At 38.7% G+C, this 23762-nt stretch overlaps 1 protein-coding gene across 11 annotated transcripts in view; it reads right to left on the bottom strand.

The window, feature by feature from the left end:
• The window catches only part of EPB41 (erythrocyte membrane protein band 4.1), a 183843-nt gene that overhangs the window by 97037 nt on the left and 63044 nt on the right, over positions 1–23762 (bottom strand). For all 11 annotated transcript variants that reach the window (XM_034647927.1, XM_034647940.1, XM_034647942.1 and 8 more), the window contains 3 exons: positions 13675–14152; positions 7221–7433; positions 4655–4759 (listed from right to left, as the gene is read on the bottom strand). In XM_034647927.1, the coding sequence (XP_034503818.1) occupies positions 4655–4759; positions 7221–7433; positions 13675–14145 (789 nt within the window). In that variant the 5' untranslated portion in view covers positions 14146–14152. Of the gene's footprint in view, positions 1–4654; positions 4760–7220; positions 7434–13674; positions 14153–23762 lie in introns of those variants that run through there.

Below are 23762 nucleotides of genomic sequence, written 5' to 3'. Positions count from 1 at the left end.
AAAATGAGGGGATTGAGCCCCAGGAGATTTCATAACTCTAGTAGCCTTTGTGTTTTCAGAATGACAGAAAATTTGGATAAATCACTAACAAACATTAATGGCGTTACACATTTAATCATTTCATGAATCTCTGTATATACTTCTAAAGACAGCATCTGGAAATCTGTTTGCTGACAGTAGATGTATATAGGTAATGGTAACTAAAATGAAATCTAATAGCGTGATGGGCAGAGCAACTCCACGGTGTCCAAGGGCAGCTCAGCAGCTGCAGCACCCACTGCAGGAGGGGTCTTCCGCAGGTCCCCCCCCTACCCTCCAGGCTGGGGATAAAATTTAGCAACAAGAAGGAAGCAGTTCACGCGGCGTCAGTGGTCTGAGACTAAACCAAGGCCAGGGCCCTACAGCCCTATCCCCATCAGCCTGATAATCACCAGCATTGCCTACCTCTGGGCTCCAGGGCCAGCAAGATGTTGGAATGGGATGCAGAGTCCGCGGCTGGGGACACCCAACCTAGTCCCGCTGGCAAGGAACCAGTAACCAAGGGAGGAAACCCCCCCACCTCCCACCGTGGCTCACCACAGAATCCCAGCCAGTGGGTTCCAGGGCCTGCCACTTCTGCAGGGACGCCTTCCCAACCCCGCCAGCAGCCTGGCCCCAGTGCCCCACACCATCGCTGTAACAAGGCCTTCTCTTACCGGTCCAAGCTGGCCATTATCGGCTGCCACATGGTGGCCTCCCCGCCATCCATGCCCCAATCGCCCCAAGGCCTTCTGCTACGCTCCAAGCTTGCAGCCCAAGGCAACATGCACCATCACACGGATGCCCACCCCTATCCTTGCCCACACTGCCCCAAGGCTTTTTCATTCCCCTCCAAATTGGCTACCCAAAGCCTGTGTCACGACCCCTACGGCACCAGGCAACCAGGCCACAGCGGGCCATCACTGCTCCAAGCTGCACCTAGGCCTTTAGCCAAAGACGTGTTCTGCTCCTTCATCAATGTAGCCAGCATCAGGCTGACAGCCAGGGGGAGCACGAGTGAGCCCTCCCCTTAGCTCATGGTCCCCTTTGCCACCAGCCTGGGTCAACAAAGAGGTGGCATTTCTAAGTTGGGCTCTTCCAGATAGCTGGCTAGATGATTGGCTCCAAGCTGGGCTAGAACTTACAAGGCTGAGGAACTCTTTCCTTACCAGTTTTGGGGAGGGGAAGATGTCACCCACAAAGAGTTAGCACTGGGCTCCATAAACCATGGATTTGGAGCTGTGGTTCCAAAAGCAAGTCCTGGCTCTGGTTTTCCCCTTCTATTGACATGGCAAAACTAAAAAGTCCGCTACCATTGTGGTTTGGTGAGGAGTGTGGGGAAACACGGTCTCTCCTTACTGTTTTTAAGTTAATTGGTACCTCCATTTTGGCCAGGAAGGAAGGAAGACAGTAAGATTCTACTAACTTAATTCTACAAAGGGAAGGTCACACAAAAGATCATGAATCAGAATGGCTTTGGCCTTCTCAATAGCAACATTGGAAGCTTGAAGACAATGGAGCAATACCATCAAAATTATGATGGCAAATAATTTCAAGTGTAAAATTCTAGACCCAACCAAACTAACAACCAAATGTGAGGGAAGAATAAAGACATTTTTCAGACATATAACATCTCAAAAAGATTACATCTCATGTGTCATTTCTCAGAAGAAGCACTCTATCAAAACACAAGGAAAAACTAGGACAAAAGAAATAGAAGAAACATCACAGGAGTGAGGCAAACCAAATCCCTGGGATGATGGTGATAGGAAATACCAGGGACAGTTATGCATAAGCAAAGAGAGCAATTCATCCATACTGAAGAAGTATGAGTCAAGAGATAGAATATTGAAGAAGGATTGTCATCACCAAGATGGCTTTTGCTACGGTATTGGCCTTTTAACCTGCCAATGCTAAGGTAGGTCTTCCCCAAATTCATTTTTGTACAAGATTTGCTTGGCAAGTTCCTGCTTTCCCTTCTATGCCCTACTTCCTGGATCAGCCCAAAGACCTTCATTTTAACCCAAAGAAAAACTCTGCTTTGACCTATTTCACTGAATTTAGAAGCAGAAAACAGAGAACAGTCCATTACCTCTGACCATGTTCCTGTTGGACAGCCTGTAAAAACCTGGACCCTACTACAGACCTGACAAATGCCCTGAATATGATGAGCCCTATGTTTCCCAGGATTCACTTGCCCACTGACTTCCCCAAAAGGATCTCTTATAAACTATCAGGGAAGTTGAAACTAGATGATCAATCTGAAACAACAGCTTTTCTCTTCTTTACCTAAGAGGGGTAATAATGCCTTTTTTTTTTTTTTACACAGGGTTTATACTTTACTATTCAGCTTTTATATTAGCCACTTTTAATATCACTCTACACTTAAATATTTAAATGACTATAAATAAAGGAATTGAATATTTGCTTATAAAGATTTTGAGAAGTATTATAAAGGAAATAAAACCAAGTATGCATGGCACCAACAATGGTGAAAAGTTATCAATGCAACTGAAAGATTTGGTAGCAATGTGGGTCCTAGAAGCTCAACTGCAAGTGGAAAAGAATTTCCTCTGCTGAATGTCTTTAGATGAGCTAGCTTCTCAAAATTTAACTACACGTGGTTAATAGAAATTATTTCCAGTTATATTAAGTAAGTATTCAGTGATTTTACCAACCTGTCAAATTCAAGCATTCTCAATTATTCTCAAATCAACCTTCGATTTTTCTTTTTCTTTTTTTTTCCTTTGCACCCATAGTGTAAAAACACTGAACTTTATCTCACTGAGCTTGTACAACATAAAATAGTTTTCAGAGTATTTTCCTTGATTCATTGGAGAATTTTCTGGCTCACAGCTGCTGAATATTTTTCACTGTAGTTTGGGGGACACTGTTTTGTTTTTTAATTACCTTCAATCTTCCCTTATTAATGGAACTTAGAGGCTTCAGTACAAGTTGGTTTGAGCCTTTAAGGACAAAGATTAAGTCCTTCAAGAACAATATTAACGTAGTTCTTCTGCTTGAACCAACAGTCACTCACATAGAAGGACAAACTATTGCAAACTACTAGATAACTAGTGCATTCTACAAATGGATTTTATTTAGGCAAAGGGCAATTCCATGTCTTCTAGTTTCCATTAGCTAACTCAAATAATCCAATCTATAGAGTCAGCAGTTGTTAAAGGCTGCTGCCCCTCAACTTTTCTTAATAAATATAAATCACCTTGGAGAAAGAACCAACAAAACTGACTTTAAATATGTCATATACAAATCCCTCTCCGTGACCTAGCCCCTGTGTAGCTCTCCGGATTCATTCTTACTCTGTTCTTCACTTCCTATTAAAAGTTTAGCCAGGGGGCGCCTGGGTGGCACAGCGGTTAAGCGTCTGCCTTCAGCTCAGGGCGTGATCCCAGCGTTCTGGGATCGAGCCTCGCATCAGGCTCCTCTGCTAGGAGCCTGCTTCTTCCTCTCCCACTCCCCCTGCTTGTGTTCCCTCTCTCGCTGGNTCTCTCCGTGACCTAGCCCCTGTGTAGCTCTCCGGATTCATTCTTACCCTGTTCCTCACTTCCTATTAAAGTTTAGCCAGGCTCCTAGTTCCTCCAATGCCACTATCTCAATTCTAGGCCTTTATACAAGCCATTCTCTCTCTACTTCACTTGCCCATTTAATCCTTCAGTTCTCAGCTCAGGCATCACCTCCCCAGAGAAGACTTTCCTGGCTCTACCCTGTCAGGCCATCTTGTATTTCCTTTTGTATAACACTCGTCACACTAAACTCTTAAGTTCTAGAGGGCAGGGACGATGTCTATCTTATTCACAGCCCTATCCATATCACCTAGGAGAGCACCTGCAAAGACTTATTAAACTGGACTAAAGTTTTCATCACTGGATTTTAAGCTATATTTGTAGTTTTCNAAGTTCTAGAGGGCAGGGACGATGTCTATCTTATTCACAGCCCTATCCATATCACCTAGGAGAGCACCTGCAAAGACTTATTAAACTGGACTAAAGTTTTCATCACTGGATTTTAAGCTATATTTGTAGTTTTCAGTAAATTGGCCTAGGAAATAATTCAAGTTTTCTGAAGTAAATACCTGACTTTTAACCTTTCCTTCCTCCTCCATGTTCTCACACTTTCTCTTACTTCTTTCAAAAGTTAACTATTTCCTTTTGGGCTAGAAGAAAACGTCAGATTCAGTGTAAGACTGTTTCAATAATATTGGGACTTTATTCTCTTTTATAACATTACTCTCAAATTATAACTATATATTGTAATTATCCTGTAATTATAATATTGATAGAAAAGCCACTCAACAAATATTTACTATAAAACTATCAGATACAATACTAATTGCACAATATATGAAGTTATTGGTATCTACTTGCTAATCAGGACATCATAGCTCTGTACTTCCCCTGTCCTTTAAAAAGATAGTACAGTAGATACTTTCTCTCAATGATGAAAGAACATATCAGCAATGGTCTTTTCTTTAAAATATTCTAGAGGGAAAATCTGAGAAACAAGAATAGGCAAGAACAACTCTTAAATACACTGTATCTTGGAGAGGCAGGCACAGATACACTCTTAATGACAATAAAAGAATTTAAACAAATATTTTGACAAGTGGTCTCCTCACCTTAGAGGTTGCATTATCCCAAATGGCTAGACCAAAGTAGTCCTCTTCCAAGAGATTGAGGTGCTCACACACTCGTTTAAGCAAATCTTGTCCCTTAGCATGTTTCTGCAAAGACATACATATTTTGAGGTTTCCTTTTATTCCTGTATGTATCACCAAATAAAATAAGATGTCACTTCCCAATTTCCTCTTTTATCCTTGGTTATCACCGCTTTCAGATGGTTTATACAGTTTAAGTAGAACAATATGGGTTCTAAAAATCCTATTTCTTAATTTGTCATCTGAAATACGCAACACACTTATAGTGGCTTGGAAATAGAGCCAGAATTCAAAGCAAAATTTTACCTTCCCTTCATCAACCATTCCTTACCTCCATCTTACACATCACATTCTTTATTTTTGGTACAGTACTTCCTGAAGCCTGCTATGGGCTGCTGTCACCATGACCACCTAAATTCACTGAATCTAACGTCAACATTGACAGTTAATAGTGACTATGGAAATCATTAGACTTGCAACCATTCTCAGACCAAATGTCCCAAGAGAATGAGCTATGTCTCAGCTCCCTGCTGAAAAAGGAAAAACTCTAGATACCCTACAGACATTACCTGTTGCAGCAGCTTTTTCAGTTGTGCTATGAATCGTTTTCTTAATGTTTCTTTACCTAGAAAATCAAATCACTGCCAAATTTGGGTACTAATATTCCTACTCAGCCTATCTTAAAGGCTAAGATTATAGTCAAAAGTCCTGGCTCCTCCATTTACAAGCTAAATAACCTAGATCAATTCAATTAATAATTCTGAACATTAGCTTTCTCACATGTAAAATTATAAGAATATTTATACCTATCCTACCTACTGGAATTGTTGAAAAAAACCGAACATGCTAATGACCTCTGAGAAATATATTTTTTAAAATACTTCAAAAAAAATTCGAACTCATTTTTGACACACACACATCCTCTCAATGAGCACAGCTCTTTTTAATGACTATTAATAATTCACACAGATGTTAATTCATTTTCAGACTTAACCCATCTATAGTAATCATTTTCTTCATTTTTTCTCTCTTATATTTTCACTCCAAATGACAGATATGATTTGGGAATTCTTCACATACACGTCCCTACTCCCTTATTTATAATTCCAAAATCCAGAAGCTCTAAAAAGTAAAATTTTAGACTTCTTTTTTTGGGGGGGGGGAAGATTCCAAAGTTCATTTGAAGGCAAATCCTGACCTGAACTGTTACGAGGCTATTTACGGTCTTAAGTACCCAACTTAGAATGAATCTTGGTACCGCCACACACCCTGCTGGGTGTGTTATGAAATACGCAGCATAAGTACTTACTGCCTTTCTAAAACCCAAAATATTCTGAATTCTGAAACATATCTGCCCCCAAATGTTTCAGGTATAAAGAACCCAGATCTGGACCTCAGTCTGAATGGGAAGAATGTGTGGAATAGCTTTTCTCATCTCTCAACTAGCTAGTGGTGAGAAGCAGAAAGAGTAGACTGTAGGTCTCTGGTTACCAGGTATAGCAGTTATCTTCAAAGTGCAATAGTGTATTTTTCTTCATTTCTTTTTTGAAACTTGGAGAGGGACTGTCTATTAATAGATATAGTGTGATATTTTAGACTACTAGTGCTTTGCTATATTTGCATTTGCATATAAATAATTCAATTCATAATTACATACCTAAAATACAAGTATATGTGAATTATATACATCTTATCAATAAAGGCTATTATTGGCAATAATCACAATTCCCTTATATCAAGCATATCATAATTGATAATTACTGCTCTAGTTAAAGAAATGGTTAGTAGATTTGTAAGGATTTTAACTTATCTTTGAGCAAAAGAATAACCAAGTCGACTGGTGATGGGTAGTAAGGAGGGCACGTATTGCATGGTGCACTGGGTGTTATATGCAACTAATGAATCATCGAACTTTACATTGGAAACCGGGGATGTACTGTATGGTGACTAACATAATATAATAAAAAAAATTTAAAAAAAAAAAGAATAACCAAGTAACTGACATTTTTGTTCAATCCTGACTCGATTACTTATTTTTTCAGAAAATAACAGAGTATTTTTAAAAATGGCATTACTTGATTTAAATTTTTTATATCCTATTTCATAAGGCTAAAGAAATGCATTGAATAAACCAAGGCTTATTAAGGTTTAGATGTGGGACAGCAGAAATAATCACACAGTAACTTTGTTATAAATATAATTATGGGGATAGTTAGACCTAATATCAGAAATTGAGGCTATCTAGAAAATCTAGTCATGGCAGGTCACTCTATAAATAATAACCAATTGTTTTTAAACAAAATTGTTTTGGATTATAAAAGTAACACATGTTCAATTCACAAGTTTTGGCAGATACAGAACAAACTGGAGAAGAAAATATGACTCACTCATAATCCTTCCAGACCTCCACTTCCAGAAAATCCCTATTAACCTTTCAGTCCATAGAAATAGTCACTGGCACTACTTACTCAACCCTACCTGAAACAATTTGTAAGAGTCCTGACTATGGAAATTAAAATGCACTCACCTCCACAACACATTCATAAACTGTGTCATCCAACAAAGAAACCTTGCAATGCATGTTTCTGTGTCTTCTGATTGATTTCTGGGAAGCTTTTAATTCTCTTTCTGCTTTTGACTCAGGACTTTCTTCTTTTACTTCTATTTTAGAGCACTCTTCAAGGCCTCCTCCTTCCTTAGTTTCAAAGTCTGGATCTTCTCTGTGTTCTTCCTGAGCAGGCTGCATATCCATGACATCAAGTCAGTAATAAAGACATTTCACAAAATACGCTGTATACATTTTAATAATTATAATAATGCTACCAATAAATGCAATGAAGAAAAACTGTTAAAACAAATGTAAGTGATATTAAGATTAAATAAATTATTTATCTATAAAAGATATTATGATCTCCTAAAAGATCTATATACACTGTGCTATCCTCAAAACTTCTTGGGTAGAATCCTATCTTTCAAATCAATAAATGAAGATTTCAGGTAAACTACAGGACACTAATCTATTGCTCTCAGCATTATATATTCTTCCTGACTATGCCATTATATATTACTTTTTTAAAGATTTTATTTATTTGTCAGAGGGAGAGAGAGCACAAGCAGGGGGAGTGGCAGGCAGAGGGAGAAGCAGGATACCCGATGTGGGACTCGATCCCAGGACCCTGGGATCATTACCTGAGCTGAAGGCAGACACCTAACCGACTGAGCTACCCAGGCATCCCACCATTATATATATGATTAAAGTTTATGAAAACCTTACCATCTCTGCCCCTTGCGCCTCAATTTTAACAAGGTAGCTTTACGAATTGCAAAATGAGATATGATTTATCACATATTCTAAATCTTATGAATGGCTAAGAGGAAGTCTTGGGACCAATTTAAGAGCATAAAGCAACATATAAACTAGGCTAACAACTGTAACTACCAGTCAACTCCTTTCTACCATTTATCAATCATGCTCAATGCAAAGAAGATTCAAAGAAGCAAGAGACATTGAAATCTGGGTTTCCTAGGGTTATCATGAAGTCATCCCAAAGTTATACAGGTAAGTGAAACAACATTTTGGCACATACTTTCTTACTTCCAACATAATAAAACTGCTGAAAGATTCTTAACTAAACCTCACTAATTCTCTTCTTTCAGAATACATGGTAGACATAAAGGAAAAAGGACTTAATTATTTAGCTCTTAAATTAGATATCAAAGGTGGTCTAAAAGGCTCCTTCCCATCCTTCATGACCCTTTTAAATGCAACCTCTTCAGAAAGGCCTTCAATTGGCTATCCTATGTATCCTATCTCCACACTGCTATTCATGTCAGTACCCTGTTTATTGCCTTCATAACATCTGTCACAATAAATAATTATTTTGTATTTACTACTTTTTTGTCTCTTCCATTAGACTATAAAGTCATCAAGAGTAGGGATTATATTTGTTTTACAGTAATAATAACAACAACAGTTACTATTCTAAAAGCATTACTTACATGAACTCATTTTATCCTCATAATAAACCTGTGGGGAGGGGACTATTATTATCCCCACCTGACAGATAAGAAACAGAGGCCACAGCTGTAGCAACATTTTTCTAGATATGTCTCCTGAGGCAAAGGAAACAAAAGCAAAAATAAACTATTGGGACTACATCAAAATAAAAACCTTCCGCACAGCAAAGGAAACAATCAACAAAACTAAAAGATAAACTACCAAATGGAAGAAGATATTTGCAAATGACGTATCCGATAAAAGGTTAGCATCAAAAATATATTTAAAAATTTATATAACTTAGGGGCGCCTGGGTGGCTCAGTCATTAAGCGTCTGCCTTCAGCTCAGGGCATGATCCCGGCGTTCTGGGATCGAGCCCCACATCAGGCTCTTCTGCTGGGAGCCTGCTTCTTCCTCTCCCACTCCCCCTGCTTGTGCTCCCTCTCTCGCTGGCTGTCTCTCTGCCAAATAAATAAATAAAATCTTAAAAAAAAAAAGGTTTAAAAATTTATATAACTTAACACTAAAACCCACAAATAATCCAATTTAAAAAGGGGCAGAAGACATGAAAAGAAATTTCTCCAAAGAAGATGTCCAGATGGCCAATAGACACATGAAAAGATGCTCAATATCACTCATCAGGGAAATGTCAATCAAAACCACAATGAGCTATCACCTTGCACCTATCAGAATGGCTAAAATCAAAAACACGGGGTGTCTGGCTGGCTCAGTTAGTGGAGCATTCGACTCTTCATCTTGGGGTCGTGAGTTCAAGCCCCACGTTGGGTGTAGAGACCACTTACAAATAATATCTTTAAAATAAAAAACACAAGAAACAACAAGTGTTGATGAGGATGTGGAGAAAAAGGAACCCTCGTGCAGTGATGGTGGGAATGCAAACTGGTACAGCCACTGTGGAAAACAAGAGGGAGGTTCTTCAAAAAGTTAAAAATAGAACTACACTATGATCCAGTAATTGCACTACTGAGTATTTACCCAAAGAATATGAACCCCTATGTTTACTGCAGCATTATCTACCATAGCCAAATTATGGAAGCAGCCCAAGTGTCCATCGACAGATGAATGGATAAAGAAGATGTGGTATATATCTACAGTGGAATATTATTCAGCCATAAAAAAGAACGAAACCCTGGCGTTTGCAACCACATGGATGGATCCAGAGAATACAATGCTAAGTGAAATAAATCAGTCAGAGAAAAAGAAATGCCATATGATTTCACTCATATGTGGAATTTAAGAAACAAAACAAACAAAGAGAAAAGAAAAAGAGAGACAGACTAAAACAGACTTAACTATAGAGAACAAACGGATGGTTGGTGGGAGTGGGGAATAGTGCAAATAGGGGAAGGGGGATTAAGAGCACACTTATCTGGATGAGCACTAACATGGAATTGCTGAAACATTATATTATACACCTCAAACTAATATAACAGTGCATGTTAACTACACTGGAATTAAAATAAAATTTTAAAAAAGAAATTAAGTTTATGATATGAAAAAAATAAAAATAACCCAATTGCAAAAAAAAAAATAGGTGAAGGGGATCAAGAACACTTATCATGATGAGCACTGAGTAATGTATAGGACTCTCAATTCACTATATTGTACATCTGAAACTGATATAACACTGTATGTTAACTATACTGGAATTAAAATTTAAAAAAAAAAAAGGAAAAGAAAAGAAAGAAGCCCAAGAAGTTAAAGTAACTTGTCCAGCATCGTTCAGTTAATAAATAACATACCAGTCTGGCTCCAGAATTCATGATCTTAAACCTCTTTGTCATACTGTACCAATGATATCCAGCTTAGGGCCTGGCACACATAGTAGGTTTTCAATACATATTTGTTGAATGAATAAATAAACATTAAAAACTGAAATACGGCTTCTGAAAAATCCAAGGTACCATACATAAGACTGGTACAGTCCTATGATGCAAACTTACTTTTTTAAAAACCTGGATAGAAAAGGACCACTCAAGTGAAACTCTATCACACATACAGAAATATGGTTAAACAAATAAACCTTTACCTACAAGGTTCTGATCCACAAGGGTTTGTTTTTTTTTTTTAAGATTTTACTTATTTATTTATTTATTTATTTATTTGACAGAGAGAGAGACAGCCAGCGAGAGAGGGAACACAAGCAGGGGGAGTGGGACAGGAAGAAGCAGGCTCATAGCAGAGGAGCCTGATGTGGGGCTCGATCCCATAACACCGGGATCACGCCCTGAGCCGAAGGCAGACGCTTAACCGCTGTGCCACCCAGGCGCCCCTGATCCACAAGGTTTTGATTATAATTACTAGCTTCTAAAAAGCCCAAAATAGTTTTCTCCTTTAAACAATATCTCCTTGAGGGGCACCTGGGTGGCTCAGTGGTTAAGCATCTGCCTTTGGCTCAGGGAGTGATCCTGGCATTCTGGGATAGAGCCCCACATCAGGCTCCTGCACTGGGAGCCTGCTTCTTCCTCTCCCACTCCCCCTGCTTATGTTCCCTCTCTTGCTGACTGTCTCTCTCTCTGTGTCAAATAAATAAATAAAATCTTTAAAAAAATAAATAAAATAAACAATATCTCCTTGAAATTTATTAACAGTACTAATTTATTTTCTTTTTCTTTATATATAAACACCTGCATACAATTTATCACAAATCTGATTTAATAAAGTTTCAATGAATGAGACTTTAGTTAAATCTAAAATTAACTTTGTCCATCATCCGTTTCAACTTCAGTACAAATGCTATGATGTTTAGATAAAATAGACTAACCCTGATTCAAATGCTAACTAAACCAAAATATGGATTTTTCCCTACATAAAGCAGAGGAGAAAAAAAGGCAGTTAAAAACCTCCTCAAAGTACAAGGCTTCCTGAAAGATACTGTAATTTAACTCTTTTGGTATTTCTAAAATAAAATTCAATTAATGATATTAAGATACATAGGGTTTCTTTGCTTTACTGTTCATGCTGATTAACTGAGTGATCATAACTAACATTTAATGAGTGGCAGGCAATGTCTTAAGGGCCTTCCATTTTTATGTTGTTTAATCCTCTAATAGCCAAAGGAAGTGAATTTTATCCTCATTGCATAGAGAAGGAAACTAATAAAACAAAAGTGTCACTCGGCTATGATTTCTAGACTGATTTCACAGCCTGCATGTATGTTTATTTGTTTTTTGAGATTTTATTTATTCATTTGACAGAGAGAGAGGAGGAGGACACAAGTAGGCAGAGTGGCAGGCAGAGGGAGAGGGAGAAGCAGGCTCCCTGCTAAGCAGAGAACCCAATGGAGGGCTCAATCCCAGGACTCTGGGATCATGACCTGAGCCAAAGGCAGACGCTTAACTGACTGAGCCACCCAGGCGCCCCATAGAGCCTGCACATTTACTATTACACTATATAGTAAATCTTCTTTTCAACTTTGTTGCACAAACAGTAAGTATGCAATTACAACTTTATCCTAAATTTTACTGTTAGCACTTTTAATATCCAAGTAATATTTCTAGAAATACATGTAATATTTTTAGAAAGATCCAATAAAATGGTGTAGCCCAAACCTGAGACCTATAACAAAAACATACAGGATTTATACTTTCAACAATGCAAATAATGCTCACATGCTTCAGAAATAAAAACACCTTTAAAATAGCTTTCAATTTGTAGGCATTAAGTCTAAAAGCAAACAGGATGCCTAGAAAATAGTTTGAGTTATAGTACTAATACTTGCGAATGTTTTTTTGGACAGATAAATAAATCCACAACTCATGTTTAGTACATGCTATATATGTGCTTGTTAAACTTTAATGTGCATCAAATTACCCTGCAATCTTTGTGAAAATACAGATTCTGATTCAGCGAGTCTGGAGCAGAGCCTGAGATTCTGCGTTTCCAACAATCTCCCAGAAGCTGCCAACGCTGCTAACCCAATGACCACTCTGAATAGAAAGACATTACTGAGGGGGCGCCTGGGTGGCACAGCGGTTAAGCGTCTGCCTTCGGCTCAGGGTGTGATCCCGGCATTCTTGGATCGAGCCCCACATCAGGCTCTTCTGCTGTGAGCCTGCTTCTTCCTCTCCCACTCCCCCTGCTTGTGTTCCCTCTCTTGCTGGCTGTCTCTATCTCTGTAGAATAAATAAATAAAATCTTCAAAAAAAAAAAAAAGAAAGAAAGACATTACTGAGACACAGTTAAGGCTCCAAACTACTGTATATTACAAAGGTGATAAAAAGGTTGGTCTTCCTTATCTATAACTTACACTCTGATAATATGATCTGGTTGGAGAAAACAATAAAAATTAGGCAGGCATGGCTCAAACCTAGCACATACCTCTGGACGGCATGAATCTATTACATGGCTTTTTTGAGGATTTTCATAAAAGGACCACGTTTGCAGATAAACTGTCCCATTCCTAATAATTCCAACAAAAAGAACTTTAAACCACCTCACTTCCCCCGCCCTCCTTAAAAATCTTGGACTTGTTCTATTATCACAGCTAACTGATACATAGGCTGAATAAACTCATTTGATAAATACTTTTCTTTCATTTTGTTTTCTTTGAATTATAACATGTAAATATAAAAGTATAGAATGTATCTTTTTTTTTTTAAGATTTTTTATTTATTTATTTGACAGAGATAGAGACAGCCAGCGAGAGAGGGAACACAAGCAGGGGGAGTGGGAGAGAGAGAAGCAGGCTCATAGAGGAGGAGCCTGATGTGGGGCTCGATCCCATAACGCCGGGATCACGCCCTGAGCCGAAGGCAGATGCTTAACCGCTGTGCCACCCAGCGGTTTCCACTGACTACATTAATTTCTTTACAACAGAAATTCCAAAGCTTCATGTGACTTATTCCTATCAATGCCTAAGTCAACTGGTTAGCAGGAAGTAACACCAAATGTTACTAAGTGAAAAATAAAGTGTATAACTTGTCTTCGTTCCACACCTCCCATACATCTGCACATCCTCACCTGTGTTTCTGCACTGCTTAATGAATGAAGATCCAAGGATGGGTCTGTTTTGAGTTCAGGTTCAGGAGCTGCAATTGGGGCTTTTAAAATGATCTCTTCATCAAGACTGGTTCCAAATTCTATCTCTTTCTGACCTCCTTCACATTTCTCCTTAGCTGACTCTACGTCTTTACCTTCTTCCTCAGAAACCTGAGACTTTGGCCTTTTGAGAAATGAGGAGAACAGCCGTGACAGGCCCCTATTTTCTGATGTCCGCTCCTTGTTCTTGGTTAAGTCTTCATGTGTAGGAGTATCTCCATTAGATGTTTTCAGCTTCTGCTCACACTGATTATCTCCCTCAGCTGCCTCTTGGGAAGCCTCTTCCAGCTGAGTTTCTTGCTGGCCTGAATTCGTGTCTCCCTCACCTTCTTCCTTCTGTTGTTGGTGCTGTGAATTTTCAGCTTCGGCCACTAAACTCTTCTCTGTTGTCATGATGTTGCTATTAAAAAGACAGAAAGGGGGAGCTCTTATAATCAAAACCGATTACTGCAGGCAAAACCCTAAATCATGTCAAGTGTGCCAAAATTAATATATTTAGGTATTTAATCACCAATGGACAGTACTTCAGTCCATTAAGCATGAGACTTTCCATTACAGTACAAAAATATCTCACCTATACATTCTGAATAAATCATTAATGCTTTGACTTGCTAAATATATGCACATGGAGAAATTACCTTACCCTTGAGGCCAACTTAGTGAAATGCATATTTCAAATCCAAGGCTCTGAACTGTATATAGCAGATACCATTTTATCCTTCCTAAAAAAGATCTTATTTGTATGCTATGTATTGAAGGTATCAATCTAATAAAGGTGCAAAGTTTGCAGGAATTATCCTTTGCAAACGTCTCCACACCCCAAGAAAAGATGAGATTAAAAGGTCTCCAACTCTTTATTGTTCTTTTTCTTTATATTTCTTAGAACACATAGACTTCTCTATTAAGAACAGCAAATGCAGAAATCTGATCATTTATCAGTCAATGACAAGGATATGATTAAAATGATCACCAAAAAATCCTTAAATGTTCATGTTACAATACTAAATTAGCCTCTTGCAGAAGTATCCTACTTTAAGTCCTTTAAGACTTTTTTCCTCCCGAAAAATATGATTTTCAATGCTCAGCATTTTTAAGAGTAGACAGTGAAGTTATTACAATAGAGAAAAATAGAAAAATAAAAGAAAAATAAAGAAACAAAATAGAGAAGACAGATTTAGGGGCACCTGGGTGGCTCCGTAGGTTAGGCATCTGCCTTCGGCTCAGGTCTCCATCGGCACTGAGCCCCGCGGACTCCCTGCTCAGCAGGGAGTTTGCTTCTCCCTCTCCTCCCAGCTTGTTCTGTCTCTCGCTATCTCTCTCTCTCTCTCAAATAAATAAATGAATAAAATCTCAAAAAGAAAATAAAGTTTAGAGAACACATATTTAGAAAGCAAATGCTGAAGAGAGAAGCAAAAGAGAGAAGGCAGGCTATAGAGCTCACATATTTCAAATTTGTTGGTTTCTAGCCTCTTGATCTCAAAATCCCAGTATTATTAGTCAAGTCTCGCAATCATAGCCAAAGAACATTGTCACATCTAGTTTACTAAATAATAGCCAGGGGCGCCTGGGTGGCTCAGTTAGTTAAGCGTCTGACTTCAGCTCAGATCATGATCTAGGGTCCTGGGATCAAGCCCTGAGTTGGGCTCTGCTCAGCATGGAGTCTGCTTGTCCCTCTCCCTCTACTCCTCCCCCTGCTCATGCTCTTTGTCTCTCTAAAATAAATAAATAAAATCTTTAAAAAAAAAAAAAAAAAGAATAACCAACACACAAGAAACTTTTGTGACACCAGGAAATACAGTTGACTACTGATGACCTCACACTTTGATTCACTGCTATACTTAAAAGCACTCCACTCAAAACATAGCATTTACATTCTCTTCACATCTGCTTCACACTATTTAGATGAAGTAATTTTATTTGAATGTTCACAATCCAAATTAATGAACTATATTTAGCTCATTCCCTTCTCAGGCTCTTTGCACTTGCTGTTCTCTCCACCTATGATGTATTTCTCCTGGCAACTATTTTAAGCAACATAAATATTAAAATATTTTAAGCAACTATTTTAAGCAACATAAATATTAAAATATTTTAAGCAACTATTTTAAGCAACATAAATATTAAAATATTTGAAGCAATAAAAAATTCACCAAAGCACGTTTTCTATTCTCATTTACTAAGTCATAAAAATTACTCTGTGCTCATAAAATATGCAATTCAGTCTTTATAAACACTACTTAAAACATTTACCAACCAATCTACATTCTTAATTTGTTACCCTTGAGTGAGGTACACTTGTACTTAAATAAAAACATAAAATTGTCATCAGTTCCTCCTCATATTAGGAGTAGACAATTGACTTTTCCAAAAGTCTTTTTCTTTGATCTCTAAGTAATCAAACAACCAGAAAGAAAACCTGGATATCAAACTTCTATATATTCTAGAAGAGTAATGATTTGATTTGAGGGCATCAGTTTACCTCATGCTTCCTTTGCAAAAATAAAGAGAGGACAGGATGAGAACCTAGCATTATTTTCCACGGGTTTCAGATATGACTTTATCATGCACCCTATGGAAAAGGTACCGAGACCACTCCCCATTAAAACCTTCCCATACAACAGATTTTGCAACAAGGTCTCTCATAAAGACCAACTTTTAAAAATACAAATCTTTTGTGAAAGTTTTAGCAGATAAGAAAACCACTTAAGCCCCACTTCTTTTTTTTTTTTTTAAGATTTTATTTATTTATTTGACAGAGAGACAGCCAGCGAGAGAGGGAACGCAAGCAGGGGGGGTGGGAGAGGAAGAAGCAGGCTCCCAGTGGTGGAGCCCGATGTGGGGCTCGATCCCCCAACGCCGGGATCGCGCCCTGAGCCGAAGGCAGACGCTTAACGACAGCGCCACCCAGGCGCCCCTAAGCCCCACTTCTAATGGTCTTTTACTTGCCTCTTTTTGTAAATGAAGAGTATTTACTTACTCCTGTGTTTTACAGTTTTTTTCACAGAGTTTTAAAAATAGAAAAGATCGTCTAAGGATATTCCTATCATTGCTTCCACATGAAAGGGAGTCTCTAAGAAAGTAGCTGAATGAGTAAAAGTACTCAATTGTTTAAAAAAACACACACACAGATGGTAACAATCCATATGCTATATATGTACTTGTTAAATTTTAATGTGCATCGAATCACCTAGCAATCTTGATTCTGATTCAGCAAGTCTGGAATGGAGCCTGAGATTCTGCATTTCTAACAAGCTCCCAGATGTTGCCAGTGCTGCTGGCCCAATGGCCACTCTTTGAATAGCAAGGCATAAAAAAAACACTATTACTTTTGGAACATACTCATGTTCCAATGCCTAAGAAATAAAGATGGTAAAAAGCTACTTTTAGAAAGTAGAATATGAACAGTGAAAAATACTTGACAGAAGAAATGCTCAACAAACACCTGCTGAATTAATGAATGAAGCACAGAATGCAACATGCTATTAAACGTGGAAGCTGAACCATTAACATTTTCCAGAATTCTTTGTGTTGCTTCATCAAAAGTTAATTGAAAATTTTAACTGTAGAGCTAAGGCAATTCCAAATTGTCCAAGTAGTCATGACACTTGCCCAGAGTCAGTGATCTTGGTATCTCCACTGGTATGATCTCTTTGATACATTTAGGAATGAATGATCAAGGCATATGAACAAAGTGATTCAATAAGTTTATACCTTATGTTATGTTCACCACAAGTGTAGCTGTCGTCTGTCTCAATACATCGCCGTTACAATATCATTGACTGTATCCCTATACTGTGTCTTTTAATCCCGTGACTTACTTATTCCAGAACAGGAAGCCTGTATCTCCCTCCCTTTCACCCATTTTGCCCAACCCTCTAACCTCCTCCCCGCTGGCAACCATCCGTTTATTCTCTGTATTTGTAGGTCTGATTCGGCTTGCTATTTGTTTATTCATTCATTGCTGTTTTGTTACTGTTTTAGATTCCACTTATGAGTGAAATTGTATGGTATTTGTCTTTCTCAGTCTGACTTATTTCACTTAGCATAATACCCTCTAAGTCCATGTCATGTTTAATGACACAAGCTCATCTTTTTATGGCTGTGTAATATTCCATTATATATATTTACCACATCTTCCTTATCCATTTCTCTACTGATGGACATTTAGGTTGCATCCATATCTTGGTTAGTGTAAATAATGGTGCAATAAACATAGGGGTGCATGTATCTTTTCAAATTAGTATTTTCATTTCCTTTGGGTAAGCACTCAATAGTGGAACTATTATATGACATTGTATGTCAACTATACTCAAATTTTTAAGATTTAGCCACCAAAACACTATCAAATCACCGTATTTTAACTCTCTGCAAAGCACTTATTGTGTAAAATTATCTTGCTTATTTACTTTTCTTTTTTCCTTTTTTCTGAATTGTCTGCCCTCCATAATAGCATGTACAACACAAGAGGGCAGTGTCTCTGTCTCATCTAGCAGAAGCTCACAAATACGTATAAGTGTCTGATAAATATTAAGTGCTCGATAAATATTTTTAAATAAAAAAAGACATGAATAAAGAATTAGAGAGTAACATCTATCAGTGCAAAACTGACACGTTTTGCCACATAACTGGACATATGTAAAAAACCGAACATAAGTAAAGAACAGCTTAGAGCACAATAAAAGGAACAGGCATACAAGCAGAAGGGCAAAAGAATTCTATTGCAAGGAACATACTGAATGGTAATATCATATATTACCATATATTTAGGTAATATCATATATTAAATGCAGGAAAACAATCAGGAAATCAGACAATGTAGTTAGTATTCAGGAGGGATACTACAATTCAGAGTATGCAAGGAAAAATAAAAATAAATTATTAAGGAATGTTTTATGCATGTTCTTACCAGCCATGCACACGTGGGTAGCAACACTATTAGTAAGCACCACAAAAGGGGAGAATGGGAGTAGAGAGAATATTAAATGCAAACAATAAACCAAGCAAGTATCTCCAGTTAGCTCTGAGGCTGATTAGAACTAAACAAAAACTAAACAGCAGAAAGAAAATATCCTATGGACCATTTACTAAAAGCTCAAATTAACTCACCCTGACAAATGTGTTATACCTGCAGCCAAGTTCTTCCTGTTACAAATGATAAGATGGGTAACCAGAGGAAAAAATATAACGAAACCAAGCAGCAAAGACAGGATTAATGCTCTACAAACAGGCCCTTCCTGTTTGCAGTAAATGATATTCCTTTCATTCTGGATACAAAATCCTAAAGGAGGTATCTATTTACTTAATGTCAGAAAGAGGTCTTTGATTTAAAAAAAAAAAAAAAAAAGCACTTTAGACAAAGCAATGAGTTCCCATTCCATCTCAATCCTAATCTTCCAAACCCTTGGAATTACACCCCATCTGGTATAAAACAAGATACACTTGTTTTAATAGTGTGCAGCTGCTGACTTCAGGCAAATCAGATCTTTAAAAATCTGATACTGAGCAGATTTGCAAGGGCCAGACAATATCTTTCATCTTTTTTGTGCCTCTCTCTGACATTAGTACAGTCAGTGCTCCATTAATGCTTCTTGGGTGGAAAACTTTGAAAAAACACTACAGTTTGACACCACTAAGAAAATTCCTTACAATCACCGTTTATGGATGAAGTATAATGATTTAGGTATTAGTAATACTCTTCAAATTAGTAAACATCTATCAAGGTTTACCGAGTGCTAATCATGTATAAGGTTTGGGTTTAGCAACTGAAAGGGACCCAAGAATAATAATACACAATTCTTAGGGAAACAAGACATACAGGGATCCCCTGCTTTTCAAAAGTTCGAGTTATGCCACTTTGCTTATTTAAAAAAGACCCCTGTTAGTACAGCTCTTCCTCCACTTATGATGCAGTTACGCCCTGATAAGCCCACAGTGAACTGAAAATATTGTAAGTTGAGAGTGCACTTAACCCACAGAACGTCATAGTTTGGCCTACCTTACAAGTGGTCAGAACACTGACATTAGCCTACAGTTAGGCAGCGTCATCTAACACAAAGCCTACCGCATCATAAAGTGTTGAATATCTCATGTAATTTATTGAATGCTGTACTGAAAGTGAAAAACTGGCTGCAGAATGGTGTTAAGTGTATTGGCTGTTTACCCTCATGCTTGTGTGGCTGACTGTGAACTGTAGCTCACTGCCACTGCTTCCCAGCATCACAGGAGTATGGTATTACACACCACTAGCCCAGGAAAATACCAAAATTCAAAATTCAAAGTGTAATTTCCACTGAATGCATAATAGCTTTTGCACTACTGTAAAGTCAGAACAATTGCAACTCAAACCATCATAAACTGGGGACCATCTATGCCTGTTTTCACTAACTGAAAGAAATCTAAAGAGGATTTGCACTTTTACAAAAAAAAGCAAAAATGGCATTCAGCATTTGTGGTTTTTTCCTTTTTTTTTTGGAGAAGGTAGGCCATTAATTAATTAATTAATTAATTAATTTTTTAGTAGCCTCGCGTGGAGCCCAATGGGGGGCTTGAACTCACGACCCTGAGATCAAGACCCAAGCTGAGATCAAGAGTCAGACACTTAACCAACTGAGCCACCTAGGTGCCCCCAGCATCTGTTTTGCAGCAAGCCATTACAGAGGCAGCACACACCCTGAGCAGCGATAGGGTGAAACCATCAAGCTCCTTCCCGGGAACTACGCTCAGCATCTCAGCATCAAGTCACCATAGTTTTGAACTGTGTCTATGAGCATCTATCTGTGCTTTGTCTTGACTTATTTTGTGCACCTATTAGTAAGATGTGTCCTAAGATATCAGAAAAGTGGTTATTTTGGGGGTCTGGGAACACTCAAAAATTTTGCATATAAATGAATGGTAATTGTTTCTTTGCTTTTCACCATTTCGGCTTACAAAAAGGCTTCCTGGGGCGCCTGGGTGGCACAGCCCTTAAGCGTCTGCCTTCGGCTCAGGGCGTGATCCCGGCGTTCTGGGATCGAGCCCCGCATCAGGCTCCTCTGCTAGGAGCCTGCTTCTTCCTCTCCCACTCCCCCTGCTTGTGTTCCCTCTCTCGCTGGCTGTCTCTGTCAAATAAATAAATAAAATCTTTAAAAAAAAAAAAAAAGGCTTCCTAGGAATATTCTACTTTCAGATAGTAGGGGCAACCTGTATATATAAACAACTAAAACACCAGGCAGTACCTGGTGCTTAATCAGACAAGGCCTCATGAGTGGAACCAATTAAGCTTTAGAAAAGTATAAAGTAAGAACTTTCTTTTTTTTTTTTTAATTTTATATATTCAAGAGAAAGAGAAAGAGAGTGCACAAGCAGGGGGAGGGGCAGAGGGAGAGGGAAGCAGGCTCCCTGCTTAGCAGAGAGCCCGACACAGGGCTCTATTCCAGGTCCCTGGGATCATGACCTGAGCCAAAGACAGATACTTAACCAACTGAGCTGTCCAGGCACCACAGTAAAGGTGGTTTTTAAGTTATACCTTGAAGGGTGAGTATAAGAAACCTGAAGTTTCTTCAGTGGAATTGTAGACAAGGGAACTGGCATGACTAAGAATACTGTAACTATTCAGGAACTAGTGAGTAGTCACTACTGGTTGGAATAAGGCTACAAACGGGAAGTAGAAGGAAGTAAGGTTAGAATAGAGTTACCACTGAAAATTAATTCTAACAGAAATAATAGTAGACAACATTTACTGAGTAGCTAGTAAATACCACCCACTATCCTACATACGTTACCATGTTTACCACTACTCTACAAGGTAGGTGTTCATTTCCCAGATAAATAAACAGGTTCTGGGAGGTTTAAAAATTCACCTCAGGGGCGCCTGGGTGGCTCAGTCGTTAAGCGTCTGCCTTCGGCTCAGGGCGTGATCCCGGAGTCCTGGGATCAAGCCCCACATCAGGCTCCTCTGCTGGAGCCTGCTTCTTCCTCTCCCACTCCCCCTGCTTGTGTTCCCTCTCTCGCTGGCTGTCTCTCTCTCTGTTAAATAAATAAATAAAATCTTTAAAAAAAAATACACCTCAGATCACAGACCCAAGCCATGCTTTAATAAAACTATTAATACACAACAGGGTAGCGATTCTATTGTAAATTCCCAGAATAGCATCTCTCTTTCTAAAACTTGGTACTGCGGATGTTTCTACTTCACTGTTCTCTGCTAAAGAAGCCTCTATCTGTTAATTTATGGACAAGCTATTCAATCTGGCCAAGATCACCTCCATTCCCACCAGTTTCCAGTCCCCCGCTCATGGACATATTTCTCTTTCCACAGAGTGTATGTGAAGAGGGAATGGGGAGAAAGTGAAAGAAGAGGAAAGAAGACAGATTATGAAAGACATGAATAACATGTTTAATAGTTCAGACTTTAGGGGCACCTGGGTGGCTCGGTTAAGCCTCTGCCTTCGGCTCAGATCATGATCTCAGGGTCCTGGGATTGGGCCCACCTCAAACCTCACCCCCAAAGGCTCCTGCAAAGGTCCTTGCATCGGGCTCCATGCTCAGCGGGGAATCTGCTTCTCCCTCTCCCTATGCCCCTCCCTCACTGTTCATGCACTTTGTCTCTCTCTGTCAAATAAAAAAATAAAATCTTAAAAAAAAAAAAAAAAGCTCAGACTCTATCCTGAAGGCAGTGGAGAACTACCACACGTTTTAAAGCAGGGAAGTAGGTAAACAAAGTAGAGACAGGAGAGGCTAGAAGCAGAGAGAAACTCAACACATGATTGGGTAAATTAAGGTTATCAGGGAAAAAATTCACAATGGGGATCCCTAGGGAAGCTGAAACCAATACAGGGCAGAGAAACTTGAAAAGCCTTGCAACCAAAGCTTAAGAACTACCATCCCCCTTAGTTTTTCTAGCTGGTTTCATTAGCATGCTTCTCATTAACCCTGGCAGTCTCCTGTCTCAGTCTCAGGCATTTTAATAATACACCTTCCTTGACCCACTCTGATAAACGGCTTAATAAAAGAGGTATAGCAATAGAACCAAAACAGAAGAGAGAAAGAGAGGTGACTATCTCATGAGTATTCAATACAACAGGCCCAAAATTAAACTCTTGATCTTTTTCCTATCCCAGGAAAAAGCTTAATCCTACCATCTAGTAGCTCAAACCAGAAACCGAAGCTCTATTCTTGTGTCAGCCCCTCCATTACCCTTCCCAGTCCAATCCATCTGTTATTCTGTGGAGTCTGCCTCCAAAATGTATTTAGAATCGGTCTATTTCTAACAGACACATGAAAAAATGTTCAAAATCATTAGCCATCAGGGAAATTCAAATCAAAACCACACTGAAATACTACCTTATGCCAGTTAGAATGGCAAAGATAGATAAGGCAAGAAACAATTGTTGGAGAGGATGTGGAGAAAGGGGATCCCTCCTACATTGTTGGTGGGAATGCAAGTTGGTACAGCCACTCTGGAAAACAGTGTGGAGGTCCCTTAAAAAGTTAAAAATTGAACTACCCTATGACCCAGCCATTGCACTACTGGGTGTTTACCCCAAAGATACAGACGTAGTAAAGAGAAGGGCCATATGCACCCCAATGTTCATAGCTGCATTGTCCACAATAGCCAAATCATGGAAGGAGCCGAGATGCCCTTCAACAGATGACTGGATTAAGAAGCTGTGGTCCATATATACAATGGAATATTACTCAGCTATCAGAAAGAACGAATTCTCAACATTTGCTGCAACATGGACGGCACTGGAGGAGATAATGCTAAGTGAAATAAGTCAAGCAGAGAAAGACAATTATCATATGATTTCTCTCATCTATGGAACATAAGAACTAGGATGATGGTTGGGGAAGAAAGGGATAAAGAAAGGGAGGGGTAATCAGAAGGGGGAATGAAACATGAGAGACTATGGACTATGAGAAACAAACTGAAGACTTCAGAGGGGAGGGGGTGGGGGAATGGGATAGACTGGTGATGGGTAGTAAGGAGGGCACGTATTGCATGGTGCACTGGGTGTTATACGCAACTAATG

Source organism: Ailuropoda melanoleuca, chromosome 2 (genome assembly GCF_002007445.2).
Source record: "Ailuropoda melanoleuca isolate Jingjing chromosome 2, ASM200744v2, whole genome shotgun sequence".
NCBI classification, from domain to species: Eukaryota; Metazoa; Chordata; class Mammalia; order Carnivora; family Ursidae; genus Ailuropoda; species Ailuropoda melanoleuca.
Note: the sequence above shows the minus strand (reverse complement) of the source record. Positions and strands in the feature narration are given on the sequence as shown.